Source organism: Halyomorpha halys, unplaced genomic scaffold, assembly GCF_000696795.3.
Source record: "Halyomorpha halys isolate HHAL.00 unplaced genomic scaffold, Hhal_1.1 Scaffold832.1, whole genome shotgun sequence".
Classification (NCBI taxonomy): domain Eukaryota; kingdom Metazoa; phylum Arthropoda; class Insecta; order Hemiptera; family Pentatomidae; genus Halyomorpha; species Halyomorpha halys.
Window position 1 is genome coordinate 332,998 of NW_027113014.1, and position 14,949 is coordinate 347,946.

General features: G+C 33.3%; 1 protein-coding gene and 1 long non-coding RNA gene across 2 annotated transcripts in view; one reads left to right on the plus strand and one right to left on the minus strand.

The window, feature by feature from the left end:
• Window positions 1-4,079, plus strand: part of LOC136796580 (uncharacterized) — a 7,372-nt gene extending 3,293 nt beyond the window's left edge. Inside the window, exons 2-4 of the long non-coding RNA XR_010844313.1 lie at window positions 2,866-2,980; window positions 3,057-3,120; window positions 3,602-4,079. This is a non-coding gene — a long non-coding RNA (uncharacterized lncRNA). The remainder of the gene's footprint in view (window positions 1-2,865; window positions 2,981-3,056; window positions 3,121-3,601) is intronic.
• Window positions 4,080-10,570: 6,491 nt separating this feature from the next.
• Window positions 10,571-10,945, minus strand: LOC136796573 (uncharacterized). Its single transcript, XM_067050650.1, has one exon. The coding sequence runs from the start codon at window positions 10,943-10,945 to the stop codon at window positions 10,571-10,573; it is 375 nt and encodes a 124-aa protein (XP_066906751.1).
• Between the last annotated feature and the right edge of the window lie 4,004 nt (window positions 10,946-14,949).

A 14,949-nucleotide genomic window follows, 5' to 3' on the forward strand; every position in this document is an offset into this window, starting at 1 on the left:
TATATATATGGGGTTAACAATACGATTGCCATAAAATAAATTTATAAAGTGATTGAATGATTGAAATAATCCAGATAATTGGTTTGCCATAAAATATTGTTTACATTATGAATTGTTACCTAATGTATCTAAGTTCGTCAATACAGATCAAAACTCTAAATACGGCCATACACCCGCCCACTGCTCGTGAGCTTGAAACCTGCATCAAGTCAGTACCTTCATTTCTTATGCATTTCATTTTTCTTTATACACTCCTGCTTCTTCTCTATTCTTGTTTGTTCTTTCTTCCTTACCCACATTATGAGGTTGTATTCACCACATTTTATTATTGTTAAATTTACTAATTAATCATTTTGGCTTATATAACATTATATTTTATTTCTTTCAGTCTCTCTTTACATATCTCGTTCGTTACACATATTCTCTTTTCTCATTTTTTTTTCGTAACTTTAATTTTACTTTATCTCATTACTTTATTTATACTCATTATTTTATTTCTTTTATCTTTTTATTTTACATATTTAAATACTTACATATAGATTGTTTCCACTTTTTCAACTTTAATTTTAAAAAAAATTATTGACATTTACACCTATATTTACAGACTGCCATCATTTGTTTCTGTTAACTGTACATACAACATACTGTCTGCAAAGTTATTAAGTTGTCAATTGTGGATCGGCCTTTTGAAATCCCGATTGGAATGATTGTATAAGGTTATATTTTTTTAGGATACATATTAATGTTCTATTGACCATTATTTTCAATATTTTGCAGATACAACTTGTAAGAAAGATTGGGCGGTAGCTAGATGGGATGGCTTATCTTTTCCGTTTTTTAGAAATTGGATGACAATTGAATTGCGCCAGATATTCGGTAACTTACTGGTGTACTATTGAATATGCTATGCTAATGAACATTTTATTTTTATACACAAAATCAAAAATACAATCAAGAACTGCTCAACTGTGATTCCTATGGATTGTTTTGATGAACAGCAGCTTCTGTGAAATAAACGCTACTACTCGATGAAAACGTTTCGTATCAAACTATATTTTGTATTTAATATTTTCTTTAAAAGACGTTAACTAGTTTAACGAACAGACTCAGACTCGACTAAGGACTACTAACTTACTCAATTGCAGCAGATATAACGAAATGTGATGTGCCCCGTCCATTTTCTGGGAGCAGACTCAGTCCATTTTCCAAATTCCAGGGTATCCCTTTCCTCATTTCCCTCATAAAATGGGTTTAGAAGTTTACATTTAGTACAGGTTATATTGAGTTCATACGAAATATTATTATTTATTTATTTAATACCAGATCGGCCTGTTACATGTTTAATATGAGATTAGAGTGTTGTAGACAAATATAGTAATTTGTAATGTTCCTATTTACATCAGGTAACCTTTTTTTCATATCCACTTCTACGCCATTTCTGACATACGAGGTGCAGCAGCAGGGGGTAATGAATTGGGATGGCGCATGCCACTGCTCCCAAAGATTAATAAATATTTTATTTTGTTATATTCTTATTATGAAATTATATAATAATGTTAAGGAGGTTTCATATTTATTTTTCATTTTAATTTTTTTGTTTTGGGAATCAATTGTTTATTTTACTGAGGTGGCCAAGCTTTTCTCATCATGAAATACGTATAGTCCTTTCACTCGTAAACGAACTCCCTAAAGAAGGGATAATTCTCTTCTTACATCATAGAGGGGAATTCCGACTTGGTAGGGACTTTCTCAACAGCCTAGTTCGGTGTCATTCCAATGCGGAACAATCCACTACTATGCATTGAGCTATTTCAAAAACTCCGCATGTGGGACACCAGAGGTCGGTATTCTTTCCAAAGCTCTTCAAGTTTCCCGGAACCCTGTATGTCCTGTTAGCATAGTCTAGGTGGGTCCACTTATCCTATCGTGAAAGGACAGTGGGAAGAATTTTCTTAATGTAGCGTCTTTCTTGCTTGATACCAACCCGCTATGCCACTCCTCAAGTGTGTCCTGCAGTATCTTCTTCCATGAGTTCGGGGTCTCAACGAACCACTTCCAGTCCCTGTCTCTTTAGGATGAGGAACAGGAGCATCGCTCTGGCCCGCACTTGCATCACCTCATGTGACACCATTGTGTAGGTATTCGTGACCCTCAGCAGAGCCAATCTCTGTTTGGCGGCCAGTCTCTTCTTTGTGCCTGCGTGAGGTACCGCTCCACGTGCGTGAGTGCGTGGATGCGTGAAGTACAGGAATGTTTACTTCAAAATATCCAGAATCACACCTTTACATATGATCATCGTTGCCATTCCCCAAAACACACCTCCTATCCTGTTTAGTCTATTGAGTGAAAGTGGCACACACTATACTTTAAATATACCACGTGAGGTGTGATTGTGTCATACGTCAAGTCACCTGTAGCTTGGTGATTGTGGCCAATCCTCCCACTTTTTGGCTTTACTTATGCTCAGAAGGAGATTAGAGTTATACAACCTCCATGCCTTTATACCTCTAGTGCTTGGTAGGAAAGTAATGAGTTGAATGTAAATGAAATCATACATCTATACAAGTTCATATGTGGCTTGGAGGCATAAATACTTATATTATAGCTGTTTATAGCTTTCAAGAAAATTTAATTCGAAAACAAATTAAAGGTTTTCAGATATGAGGCTTTACATAAGTTGTTGAGGCATTAAAAAAAATAATCAGAACATTCTTTGCTTCTGCACATAAAATTTAATCTTTGTACAACTACAATCTACAACGTAGTTATTTAAAGAAATAGAAACTTAATTAACTTTGCTCCAAGTCACAGATTTTATGAATGACATGTAAAAATATGAATCCAATAACGCATAAATTATTTCAGGAGTACGTATGTTTTCACGTAAAAATAAAGTGCAATGTGGAAGTACTAATAATTGCTGTAATGGATGGTTAAGCTGTTGCGAAAATAACTATTTCTGTTGCATTGCATCATTTTTGTAAGTATTAACAAATTAAATATCAACTACTTACATAAATTGAAAATATGTTGATACTAATGAATATCTTGAACAGGATACTACCACCGTTCGATTGTGATGAAACCCCTCACTGATATGGGTGGCTAAAAAATGTTATGGTAAGCTAGATTTTGGACTTTCTACTAGCGATGACTGAGACTTGAATATTAATATATAATAAATAATATAAATATTAAGACTAAAATGGAAATTCGAAACCAGTTAGTTATGTACTCAAAGTACTCGGGTAAAATCATGCTTTTATACATTAGCCTTTTCAGCTTAAATCTACTCATATCTACAATAAACTTCTAAATTATTTTTATTTGAAATATAAATGCAAATATTTGTATTTATTCTTTCATCTTTATTTAATTTCAACTTTCTTCTTCATTTTCCGTCTGTATTTTTAAAATTTTATAATCTAACCATTTTAACGTATTTTTTTATTCTTATCATTGTTTATTCAAGTTTATTTTGTATTAATACTATTTTATGTTTTCCTTCCTTTTATTTATATATAATTTCTTATCATTAATTTTATCCTACTTTAATTTACCTATTTGTATGTTATTGTTGTAATGTTCTTTGTCTTTTTAGCCCTGATGAAGCCCAGCAAAGTGGCGAAACGTCCGACATTAAATTGTTGAAACTATTTTGTTCTTTTTTGACCGCATCCCAGACCATCTTCTTCATATTTTAAGTTACACGGTCTACCATTTTTATATATATACGTTGAGTATCGGCGAAAGCAAAATGTCAAAAAAGAGAAGAAGGAAAAAGAACTGACACGCTTGGACTGCTGTAAAAAATTAGCTTTATTGTGTTCGGTACATTCCATCAGCAGATCTCCTCAGTCAGCTGGCATCGAAGTAACATCTGACTCAGACCGTGACTTTATATATATATATATATATATACATATTTTTATTTGAACTTGTATACTCAAGAAGAAAAAAGTAATTAATTACTTGAAAATGGGTGTGATGTATTTTTGGATCTAGTCACTTTAACCTGGGTCAATTTCAACATTTAAATCTTAATCCAAGTGAATTAATTAATCTCAATATAAATAAAGATTAAACCTAAATCAAACAACTATTTTTGATTTCAAGGAAACTACCTTTATTTAGGACCTAGCCTTGGTTTAACCTGGCTAGATCAGATCTGAGAAGAAATGAATGCATTTTGACAGAATGAAAGAAGAAATCCTCTTGTAAGATAGACTTAGTCTCAAGCTCTAATATTGCTTAACAAATTTAACATTGTTTATGACAGAATATATCAAAACTATTGGGTTGTAAAATAAGTTCGTAACGTGTTTCACTGTGTGATTTCAGTAAAGACTTCAGATTCTTGTAAATATTTTTAATCAATTATATATGACTCATTTTGATCTATTACATGTTGCCATCTTTCAGGTAAGTTTTTAATTCCGTCCTCCCAGAACTTCCCAGATTTTTGAGCTTTGCGTCTTCCAAGTCAACAATTCCGGTTCTGAACCGAGCGAACCACTTACGAACGGTTCTTTATCCCAAGGCATCATCGCCATACACACTGCAAATTTTATTAATCGCCTGTGCAGCGGATTTTCATTTTCGGAAATAAAAAATCATTAAATGACGAAAATGAATTTTTTTCTCTTCCATTTTTAGCAAGCACTTAAAGATAAGGAATCTTGGTTAAAAGTGATGCCTAAAAGCACCTTAACTAATCTTTTTTTAGAATATGGAAATCTTTTGACAAAGTAAGCATGCTTTTACAAAAACAGAGAGGACAAAATTTAAAAACGCTACGAACTTATTTTACAACCCAATAATAAATTGAAAAACTCTTCCCATTATTCTAAAAGAAAATACTTAACAGGTAGATTTCTTTTGTAGTTAGCAATATTGTTTGGTTAGTTGTTTTAAAAATTAAGTTGTAAAACCTGTTGGTTATCAATGCCTGTATTTTATTTATAAATATTTAGAAAAAAAAGACTATATTTATAAGAAATTCTTTTGACAAAAAAATATGGCCTTATTTAGACATATTTTCCTTATTTCCCAATTCTTTCGATTTATTTGTTGGTATAGTAATAATTTAATCTTCTGACATAAACTAGGTTGTTATGTAGGTAAGTCAGCCTTTGATTGTGTACATGATGAAAATGACATTTTAATCAATGCAAATCACTCATCCTAATAAATTCCAGTAGAGATTATATCAATTGATTTAAGAACAGAACACCGAGAAGTTTTTAAAGCAATGATAAGTATTGTCAGGTGTTTTTGGATTAATTCTTCTAGCCAACGTTGTGCGGGTTTGTGATGAGCACTCAAGACCTATCCCACAGACTTGAGGGGTGTCACAGGGAGCAGTCCTCTTACCAGTCTTGCCAATCTATACTGCTGATACAGTTGGCAAAAACTACAGGAAGCCAACGATCGTCACTAATGCTGACGACATTTCATCTATAGCAGCAGTATGAAAGCCGAGACAGCTCTGCATCAGGCTGAAGTTGTATGATCTGAGATTGTTCAAAAGCTGGCCAACTTTAAGGGGCCTCTACATGTTGGCCAAGCCAAGGCAAACTCGGACATGCAGGAGCATGTGGATGGGTGGCTTGTACGAGTTGGCCTAGGCTCGTTGCCGATCCGTCCAGAGTCGAATTTTGGACACAGATTAAATGGGTTCGTGAGAGCGCTCGTGTAGCATCTCCACCATTGTTCTTTGTCTAGTTGCAACTGAGAGCTGTTAGGAGGTTGGGGTTAATTTTTATAATAAGTTTTATATTTAATCTTATTTATTTATATTTAATTTCCTTTCATTTTCTTTTTTTTGTAATAAAAATAATATAATCCCAGTGCATTGGCTGAAACCACTTATACGTCCGCCATGCTTGCCTCTCTGAATAACACTGACGTGGATGGCCCGTTCTTTGTTTACCGAGCATTTGTACAAGCCTCCGATTCGTGGCGAGCGGCCAACATGTGGATCCGCCTTTACGTCTCAGCCAAAACTGTCTGTGATGAGTTCACGCACAACCATTTCAAGATATCAAGACTGTCTAAGACTCTCCATGTGAAGGACACGGTAAGCTCACCTTCTAATTCCGTAGTATATTTCGCATAAGGCGTGGCCGTCATCTCAAGCTTTCTTCCCATCTCTATCAAAAGACGAGGACGGTCAGAAGAAAATTGTACCGCCTTAAACCTCTCCCCACTTCACCGGCTTTCTCACTGAGGTTGAAACTCCAGGTATAAAAGAGTATTCTGAGGCCGGCACTACTCTATAGAGGACCGTTGTTCATCCACTTATCAGATGGTACTCAGCGACTCCTTCAGAACAATCAAGATTACAAGCTTAGGAAGATGATCCGAATGACGTCGTGGAAGAAAAAGATACCTCCAAGACTACATCAACTCTTCGACCTGCCCACAGTATCGGAGTTCATCAAACGCCGTCACATCAAATTCTTCGATTCACTACAATTCCTCACAAATCTGCTCTTTAACACATTGACACCAACACTCCCTCCGGTGCATTGGGAAAAAACTACGTGAAGGACACGCAGTTCTTAGATTTAGTTTTAAGGTTGTTTTATCAAATTCATAAATAATCCAGGACCCAACACATTATATACCTCTAGCATTATACTCCGCAAAAATTGATATACTTTCAAACACTCCTTAAAATGTAGACTCCCTAGAGAAAAAGGAGATAAAAGAATCCTGTATATATTTATCTAATGTGTACATTGAATCAATATTTCTTCTTTTAGGGCCTGTGGAAAAAAAAACAGGTTATGAGTCTATTCTAGAATGTGCATATGAAATGTTTTTTTAATTGATTAACCTTTTGTTAATAATTTATTAATATTTTGTTAATGATGAAATAATTTTTTCTTTAAATTTACCTTCACCTTAAATAAATTTCATATATATATTTTTTTTTTTTAATCTTTGATGGAACGGTATTGACGGCTTTGTGAGCGGACAGACCAGACATTTAGCGGTTATAACATATGTAACAAATGATTAATTTAAATTATAAACTATTTTCTAATTATTTTTTTATCGATACTAAAAATTGTTTTCACGATAGAAACCTTTTTCATATAAGAAGAAGGTAAGTGGAAGTAAAAAACTACACTCCTTTACTATTAAAGAATGAATAAAGTTGAGAGCAGCAAAGCTTCATCACAAAGATCGAAATTTACCTTTATATTGAATTGAAAAACAAATATAACGTGTATTATATTCATTACTACTTGAAAACGAAGAAAAATACTACAATATAAGAACAAAACACAATCTAGGTATAAGTTGTGTGACATTGGGATATCCCCTACTCAGCCTTAACATGCGGTCAGCCGTATAAGCCCGCCTTTTTGGCTTCAATTGACTTGACATCTTAGCCACTCCATTCTATTCCTTCCTCTAAGGTCTGATGTGTACATGTTGACAAGAACCCTTGAATTGTACCGTTTTCACTTGACTTGAATCTGTTTGGCATACTTTGAGTACAATTAAGTGATCTTGATTTTACTCTTGGCCTTACATGGTTGATATAACTTATATTATATATATTTTTTAACAGTTGATTATGAGGGGGTATAGTCATACAAATGACACCCCTAACTATATAAAATGTTCTTATTAAAAGAAAAAAAAATAATAATAAAATAAATAGATAAGAATAATGCTTCTTAATAAAAGAGGAAAGTAAAATTAATAAAAAAAAATAATGATATTGATACACTTAAATGAAACAAACAATTGCCTTCTAATAGTAAAAAAAAACAAGTTAATTTGAAAAAGGGAAGAGAGAAAAAAAATAATAATAATGAATAAATAAAATGAATAATAATAAGTAAATAGAGGTAGTGTGACTATGAATTAATTTTATATTTATTAAAAATTTATAAAAGAATGTCCTGCAGCAGTCTGGGCTTCAGTCTTCGGGTTCAGGTTGGGTTTCCCAGGTTGTAGGTCACTGCTCCTTTAACTGTTGGCAACTGGGAATGGAATTTCATGAACCGTTTTTTTTATACAATCCTCTATTGATTCCATTTGTAATTCGCGATGCAATTGGCTATTTCTTCTGAACCAAGGAGCATTAACTGCGATTCTTAGGACTTTATTTTGAAAAGATTGTAGTTTTTCCTTTTCGTGAAAGATGTCGCTCCCCAGACTTCACAGCCATACATCAGCAGTGGCCTGAGGATTGTTTTAAATATAAGAACAGTTGTTTCTGGTTTTAGTTTGGAATTTCTGTTTAGGATAGGAAATAACCTTGCATAAGTTTGAGTTAGTTTGATGTTGATATGGTGATTAATTAAATGATCTGTATGACTTTAAGTTATAGTCTAGAAGACAAAACTAATTTAGAAATATTTAAATATAAATAATCTGGATTCGGATTCATGTGTTTAGTGTTGGCCTATCGAAGTGTTCGATGCTGCATATACCCGTATATTAAGAAGACAAGGAAAGATAACAATCCTGGGTTGATCCTTTCTGATTCAAGCTGTTAAGTCATTTATAACCACGACTGATATTTTTTTATAACAAGATTTTCTAGAAGCGCACTTGTTAATGCTCCTAGATTAAATTTAAAATCTCCAAAATTAATAACAATAAGATTAAAATTATTTTTATTTCTACCCATATCTGCTCTCATTCATACCTGTACCTACAAAATGTAATTTCTTAATATTCATTGTTATAAGGCTTTCTCTTGATAACGTTAATTAAACATTTTTTTTATAACCTAATTATATTTTTAAAAACTTGCTCTAGTTTTTTTTTACTAATTGTTTAAATTAATTATTTATTATAACATAATCAAATTTCAAACAGAAAATATCTGGTTTTTTCTCACATTTGGGAACTGAATAGAAGTGATAAAGGCTATTTTCAATGATAAATAAAATATTAAAATTCATTAAGTCGTTCTCAATAAATTCCTTAGGCTCCTTGATCTACTGGTATAGAGTTGAGACTGAAGAGATTCATGAATTACTTGGAAAGATATATCTTAAGGTTTCACTAGCGCTCTCATGTGTTCCATTGGTATATTGAGGTAAAGTGGCTCTACCCAATCTCCCGAAGGTAATACCTTCTTTGTTTTATTCCTATTCAAATTGTTTAAAATTAACAATACCCATCTATATCCTTGACCTCACTCTTCGTTCATCCATCCATTCATTAAACTTCTTCTTCTTTTACTGGCACAACAGGCGCAAGAAGCGGCCCTTGGCCTGCTCAACGACCACCAACCATCTTTTTCTATCTTCTGTAAGGGTAACTGGGATCCTAAGTTGTCGCAGATCCCGCCTCACAGCATCCCTTCATTGGCCCTTCGGTCTACCACGTTGCCGCACACCATCCGAAACGTAACTGTACAGTTTATGAGCCACTCTTTCCTCGCTCATCCTCATTACATGGCCAAGCCATTTAAGCATCTGCATCCTTATGTACGCGGAGATGCTACATTCCTTATAGAGCCCAAAAAGTTCACCATTTTTCCTTCTTCGCCATTTACCATTCTCGCATACGGGCCCTAAGATTCTCCTCAGAATTACTCTTTTAAACCTGTCTAGCAGGTTAATGCTTTTATTACTTAGCATCAAAGTTTCTACACCGTATGTGACGACTGGCCTTATCGTTAACGTTTTGTACAGGGTGAATTTGGTGGTACGACTAACAAGTCTGCTTTTAATTAGCCTTACAATGGAGAAATAAGCTCTATTTCCAACAGCATTACTGCTTTTAACTTTTTCTTCTTCATCCTGGTTCTCGTTGATAATAGAGCCAAGGTAAGTAAAACTTCTTACCACTTCGAAATTATAGGGGCCCATTTCCAAGCGACTCATCCTCTGGTCCAGAGGCTTCTTACCCAACAGCATAATCTTGGTTTTTTCCTCATTAATATGCAGGCCCATTCTTTTCGCTTCGACATCCATTGCTTCGAAAGCAGTCCTAATGCTCTGCAGGGATCTACCGATGATGACGACGTCGTCTGCATAGGCCAGAACTTGGTTCATCTTTGTGAATATTGTTCCTTCCTGACTTATTCCTGCTCTATTTATGATTGTTTGTAGAGCGATATTAAACAGGAGAGGGGCTATTGGGTCACCCTGTCTTAGGCCACATTCCACTTCAAAAGGCTCTGATAATCCACAGGATTTTACTTGGCAGGTTGTGCTCACCATTGTGCATTTTACTAGTCGGGTGAGTTTACTGGGAAGCCCCAGTTCACACATAGCCACTATGAGCTCACTCCTCACGATTGTATCATAGGCAGCCCGAAAGTCAATGAATAGCACCCAAGTTGTCTGCTGATGTTCCTTCATCTTCTCAGAGATTTGCCTCAGGGCGAAGATTTAATCAATAGTAGACCTATTGGGCCGGAACCCACCTTGATAATCACCCAGTTTCTGTTCAACATATGGAAAGAGCCTATTATACAGGGATATGGAACAATTTTTATATGCAGTGTTAAGCAAACTAATCCCTCGATATTGATGCATATCGTTGAATACCCCTTCTTCTTGTATATAGGCACTACTACCGCCTCATTCTACGGTATGGTTTCCTCTTCCCATATCTGAGCTATCAGGTCCTGTAGCTCCCTGTGGACTTCGTGATGCCCTCCTTTAAACAATTCTGCTGGGAGTCCATCATTACCGGGTGATTTATTTTTTTTAAGTTTAGACAAGATGTCTTCGATGTCCTCTACATCGGGTGGAATGGCTTCCAAATCTTCATCATTAATACCCACTGGTGATTGTACACGATCTTCCAGACAATTCTCCGCTTCTCTCGGGTTCAATAGGCTCTTGAAATATTCCCGCCACCTTTCTTGCACATCTCCTTCAAACATTAGTATGTTGCCATGATCGTCTTTGATTAGGTTGGCTCTCCTGATCGGTCCACACTTAATATTATTCACCATTTTTTAGAACTTGCGGGACTCAATTCAACTTCTTTAATTTTCAATTCCATCAATCTGCTTCCTTAATGCTTCCCTCTTCTTGCTTCTAACTAATCTCTTCGAGTGCATCCTGGCATCTTTGTACTCCTTGTAACTGAGCCATGTCTTTCGACTAATCCATATTAACCTTTTTTCATTCCGCTTCTGGATAGCCTGTACACATTCTTCGTCAAACCAATAGTTACGAGGATGTCTTTTTTTTTCTCCAAACACTTCTTTAGCAGTCTAGGCCAATCCTACCGTGATATACCTCCACCTACTTTTACTTTTCGCCGTAGCTTCACAATCCATTCATTAAACACCACATCCCAACCGATTGATCTATATATGCTTTCCCATACAGTAAAAAAAGGCAGTTATTTCACCTCAATTTTTGATTACTTTAATGAAAACTATGTATAATTACAAGTCAAAATTTATGAGTGCCAAGTATAGGTAGGGGGAATAAAAAATGGCGGCTGTTCCAAAACGTTAAAAAAAATTAATTTTTCATTCGGAGCTCTATATCTTTAAAATTACAAACAATACTAGAAAACATTATTTAAAGCAGAGTAAAGTTTCTGAAATATTAGCCCTAATAGAGCTATTTACGTCCAATGGTTCTCGAGATATAGCTTTTTAAAACGCAACATTTCATTAAAATGTACTGAAAGGTTAATAGTTATATTTATTTTGAGAAATCTATATCTCAGAAACTATGTGACATATAGATGTCGATTAGCACTTAAATTAAAGCAACTTTAATATACTATAAAGTAATTTATTACCTTTATCTTCGTACGAATAGTAGTTTTCATGATATTTGCTAAAATAAATTGATTTTTAGTTGTTCAGACAATAAATTTGATTTATGAAAAACGTTGTACCATAAGACGTACAGATGTTAGTCAGCACTTAAATTAAAGCTAGTTAAATTAACCATTAAATAGTTTATCTTTGTATGAGTAGTAGTTAATAAGCCTTAAGGCTATAAAGACCCAGTCATACCATATAGACGTATTAGATGAAGAGAGAAGTAAATAAATAATAAAATAAGACAAGAAAAACTATATGTAATATAACTCACTATATATGACTCACATAGTTCATTAACATAGACGGATAAATAAATTAAATAGGAGCAAAACAAGAAAATCAATAATGTAAAGAATTATAAAAAAAAAAATACAATATAGATATTATCTATAAAGATAAAAACGAGCTTGAGAATTACTTATCTGGGCTAAAATTTTTCATACATCGTAAACTGCTTTTTTCTGGGCTACAAGTCTTCACATTAGACATATTACAAATCAAGCGACTTATCCTGTTCGTTTTAACATACCCATAGGCTTAAGTTCTTATAAAGTTCTTGGAAATAATCACTTAGATTAAGTTTTATGACCCTGTCACGTAATAAAAAAAGCGTCATTTTTGAATCTCTTCAGATAAAACATTTAAATGAACAATGTAATAAATAGATAAAGAAAATTTAGACAGCTTAAGCTTTGAATTGACGTCAGTGATCAGGATTCTATTCAACGTTAGAGTAGTCATGAATCTCGAACCAGTGTTCATACTCATTGTATATTTCCATCTATTCCTCAATTTCTTCACCAATGCCATTCACGTCTCTAAGAAGCATGAACTTTCTGAAATCAGCTCTGCAATTGGTGATTTTTTTTTCATTTTCTTGAATGTGTTATTTGCGAACTGCACTTCTAGTCCTCCAAAGAATAAATTGATAACTTCAATTAATTCAAAGACATGAGTTGTTGAATTTTAGTTACATAAGTTATTGAGATTAAAATTTAATCTTTGTACAACTACAATCTAAAACGTAGTTATTTAAAGAAAAAGAAACTTAATTAACTTTGCTCCAAGTCACAGATTTTAAGAAAGACATCTAGGAATATGATCCAATAATGCATAAAATATTTCAGGAATACATCTCGAATTTTCAACTGAAGATAAAGTGCATTGTATAAGTTTTAATAAATGCTGTTATGCAAAGATGCGCTGTTGTGTCTTTGACCATTTCTGTTGCTTGGGAACCATTGCGTGAGTATTAACAAGTTAAATATTATCTACTTACATAAATTGATGAATATGTTGAAACCTATGAATATCTTCAACAGGTTAATGCCACCGTTCAATTGTCAACAAACCCTTCACTGATATCATACAGGGAATGGTCGCTAAAAATCATGTTTTGGTACGCTACATTTTGGACTTGCTACTTGCGATAACTTTTCCAGGAAAGTTATCTTTTCGAAACTTTTCGATATACCCGCTGAACTAAAATTCCTTTTTTTTTTAAATCTTAAACTTCAAGCAGCCCATTACATATATGATTTTGAAAGAATGTCATGTATGAGTCAAGGCACGTCGCTTCCAAGGATAATTACCTGAGCTAACTGTTACCTGAAGACGTCGGAGACCATGATCAAATTTGAGCATGAGATGAAACTTAAATATCAAGACTAAAATGGAAATTCGAAACCAAAGACTAAATATAGGCATGAAAATATTATACGCCTTTCATAATTAAATCAATAGACCAAGATCCAAGATCATAACTATTATCTGCACATATCATCCTGTGATGTGTGTCTCGACCAATCAGTACTGCACAGCAAGACGAAGCTAAGCAGAGTATCACTACATTTCATAATCAACTTTACAACAATAAATTAATTTGTTCAATAATCAATAAAAATAAAATGATTATGTAAATAGAGTTAATAAACTAATATAATCAGGATTGCTTATTGTATTTTTTATTTTATAAACTAAATTGTGTTTAGTTCTTTATTCTTTGAAAAAAAAAGAAACTACTTCTACATATTCCGTTAGTTATGCACTCAAATTACTTCGATAAAAGCACGATTTTATACATCAGCTTTTTCAGTTGAAATCTACTCAAATCTACAATAAATTTTGAAATTATTTTTATTTGAACTTGTATACAATATAAGAAAAAAAGTAATTAATTACTTGAAAATGGGTTTGATGTATTTTTGGATCCATTCACTTTAATCTATGTCAATGTCAACATATAAATCCTAATCTAATAACTAAGTGAACATAATTAATACTCAGTAAATACGTAAATGAATAGGGCAAGCATACTTGAAGAAAAATATTATTACGATTGATCACTTTTTGACAATTAAAAGAATATTGTTGTAAGTGAATTAATTACAATTCAAGTCAAGATTAAACCTAAATCAAACGACTATATTTGATTTCAAGGAAACTAGGTTTATCTTAGACCAAACCTAGCCTTGGTGTAACCTCGCCAGATCAGATATGAGAAGGTATGATGGCATTTTGACAGAATTAAAGAAGAAATAGATAATAAGATAGTCTTAGTCTTAAACTCTAATATTGTTTAACAAATTTAACATTGTTTATGACAGAATATATCACAATTAATTAATGTAAAACACATTCCTCTAACACTTTTATTCTAAATGAAAATACATAACTGGTAGATTTCTTTTGTAATTAGCAATATTAGTTGATTAGTTGCTTTGAAAATTAAGTTGTAAAACCTGTAGGTTATCAATGCCTGTATTTTATTTATAAAAAATAGTTATATTTATAAGAAACCCTTTCGAAAATAACGATATGGTATTATTTAGATATATTTTCCTCATTTCCCAAAGTTTTTGATATATAGTTAATATTAATAGTTCATTTAATCTTCTGACATAAAATACATAATATTCAAAGACATGGTTGGTCTGTTTTTCATTTTCGGTATTTGAGTGAATATTCCTTAATAAAGAAGTATAGGTGTGCTCTAGCACTTCAGGTCTTATGGTTTGTTTGCCCTAGATACTTCAGGTCTTATGGGTTGTGTGACATATTCTCAACCGCGTTAAGACAACTTCCTCTTAGCGGTTGCTGCTCCATGGTCTAACTTCTTTTTCCATCTGGTCTAATTTCTTAATTTTTTTCAGTTTGTTTGGAGGTCTGTT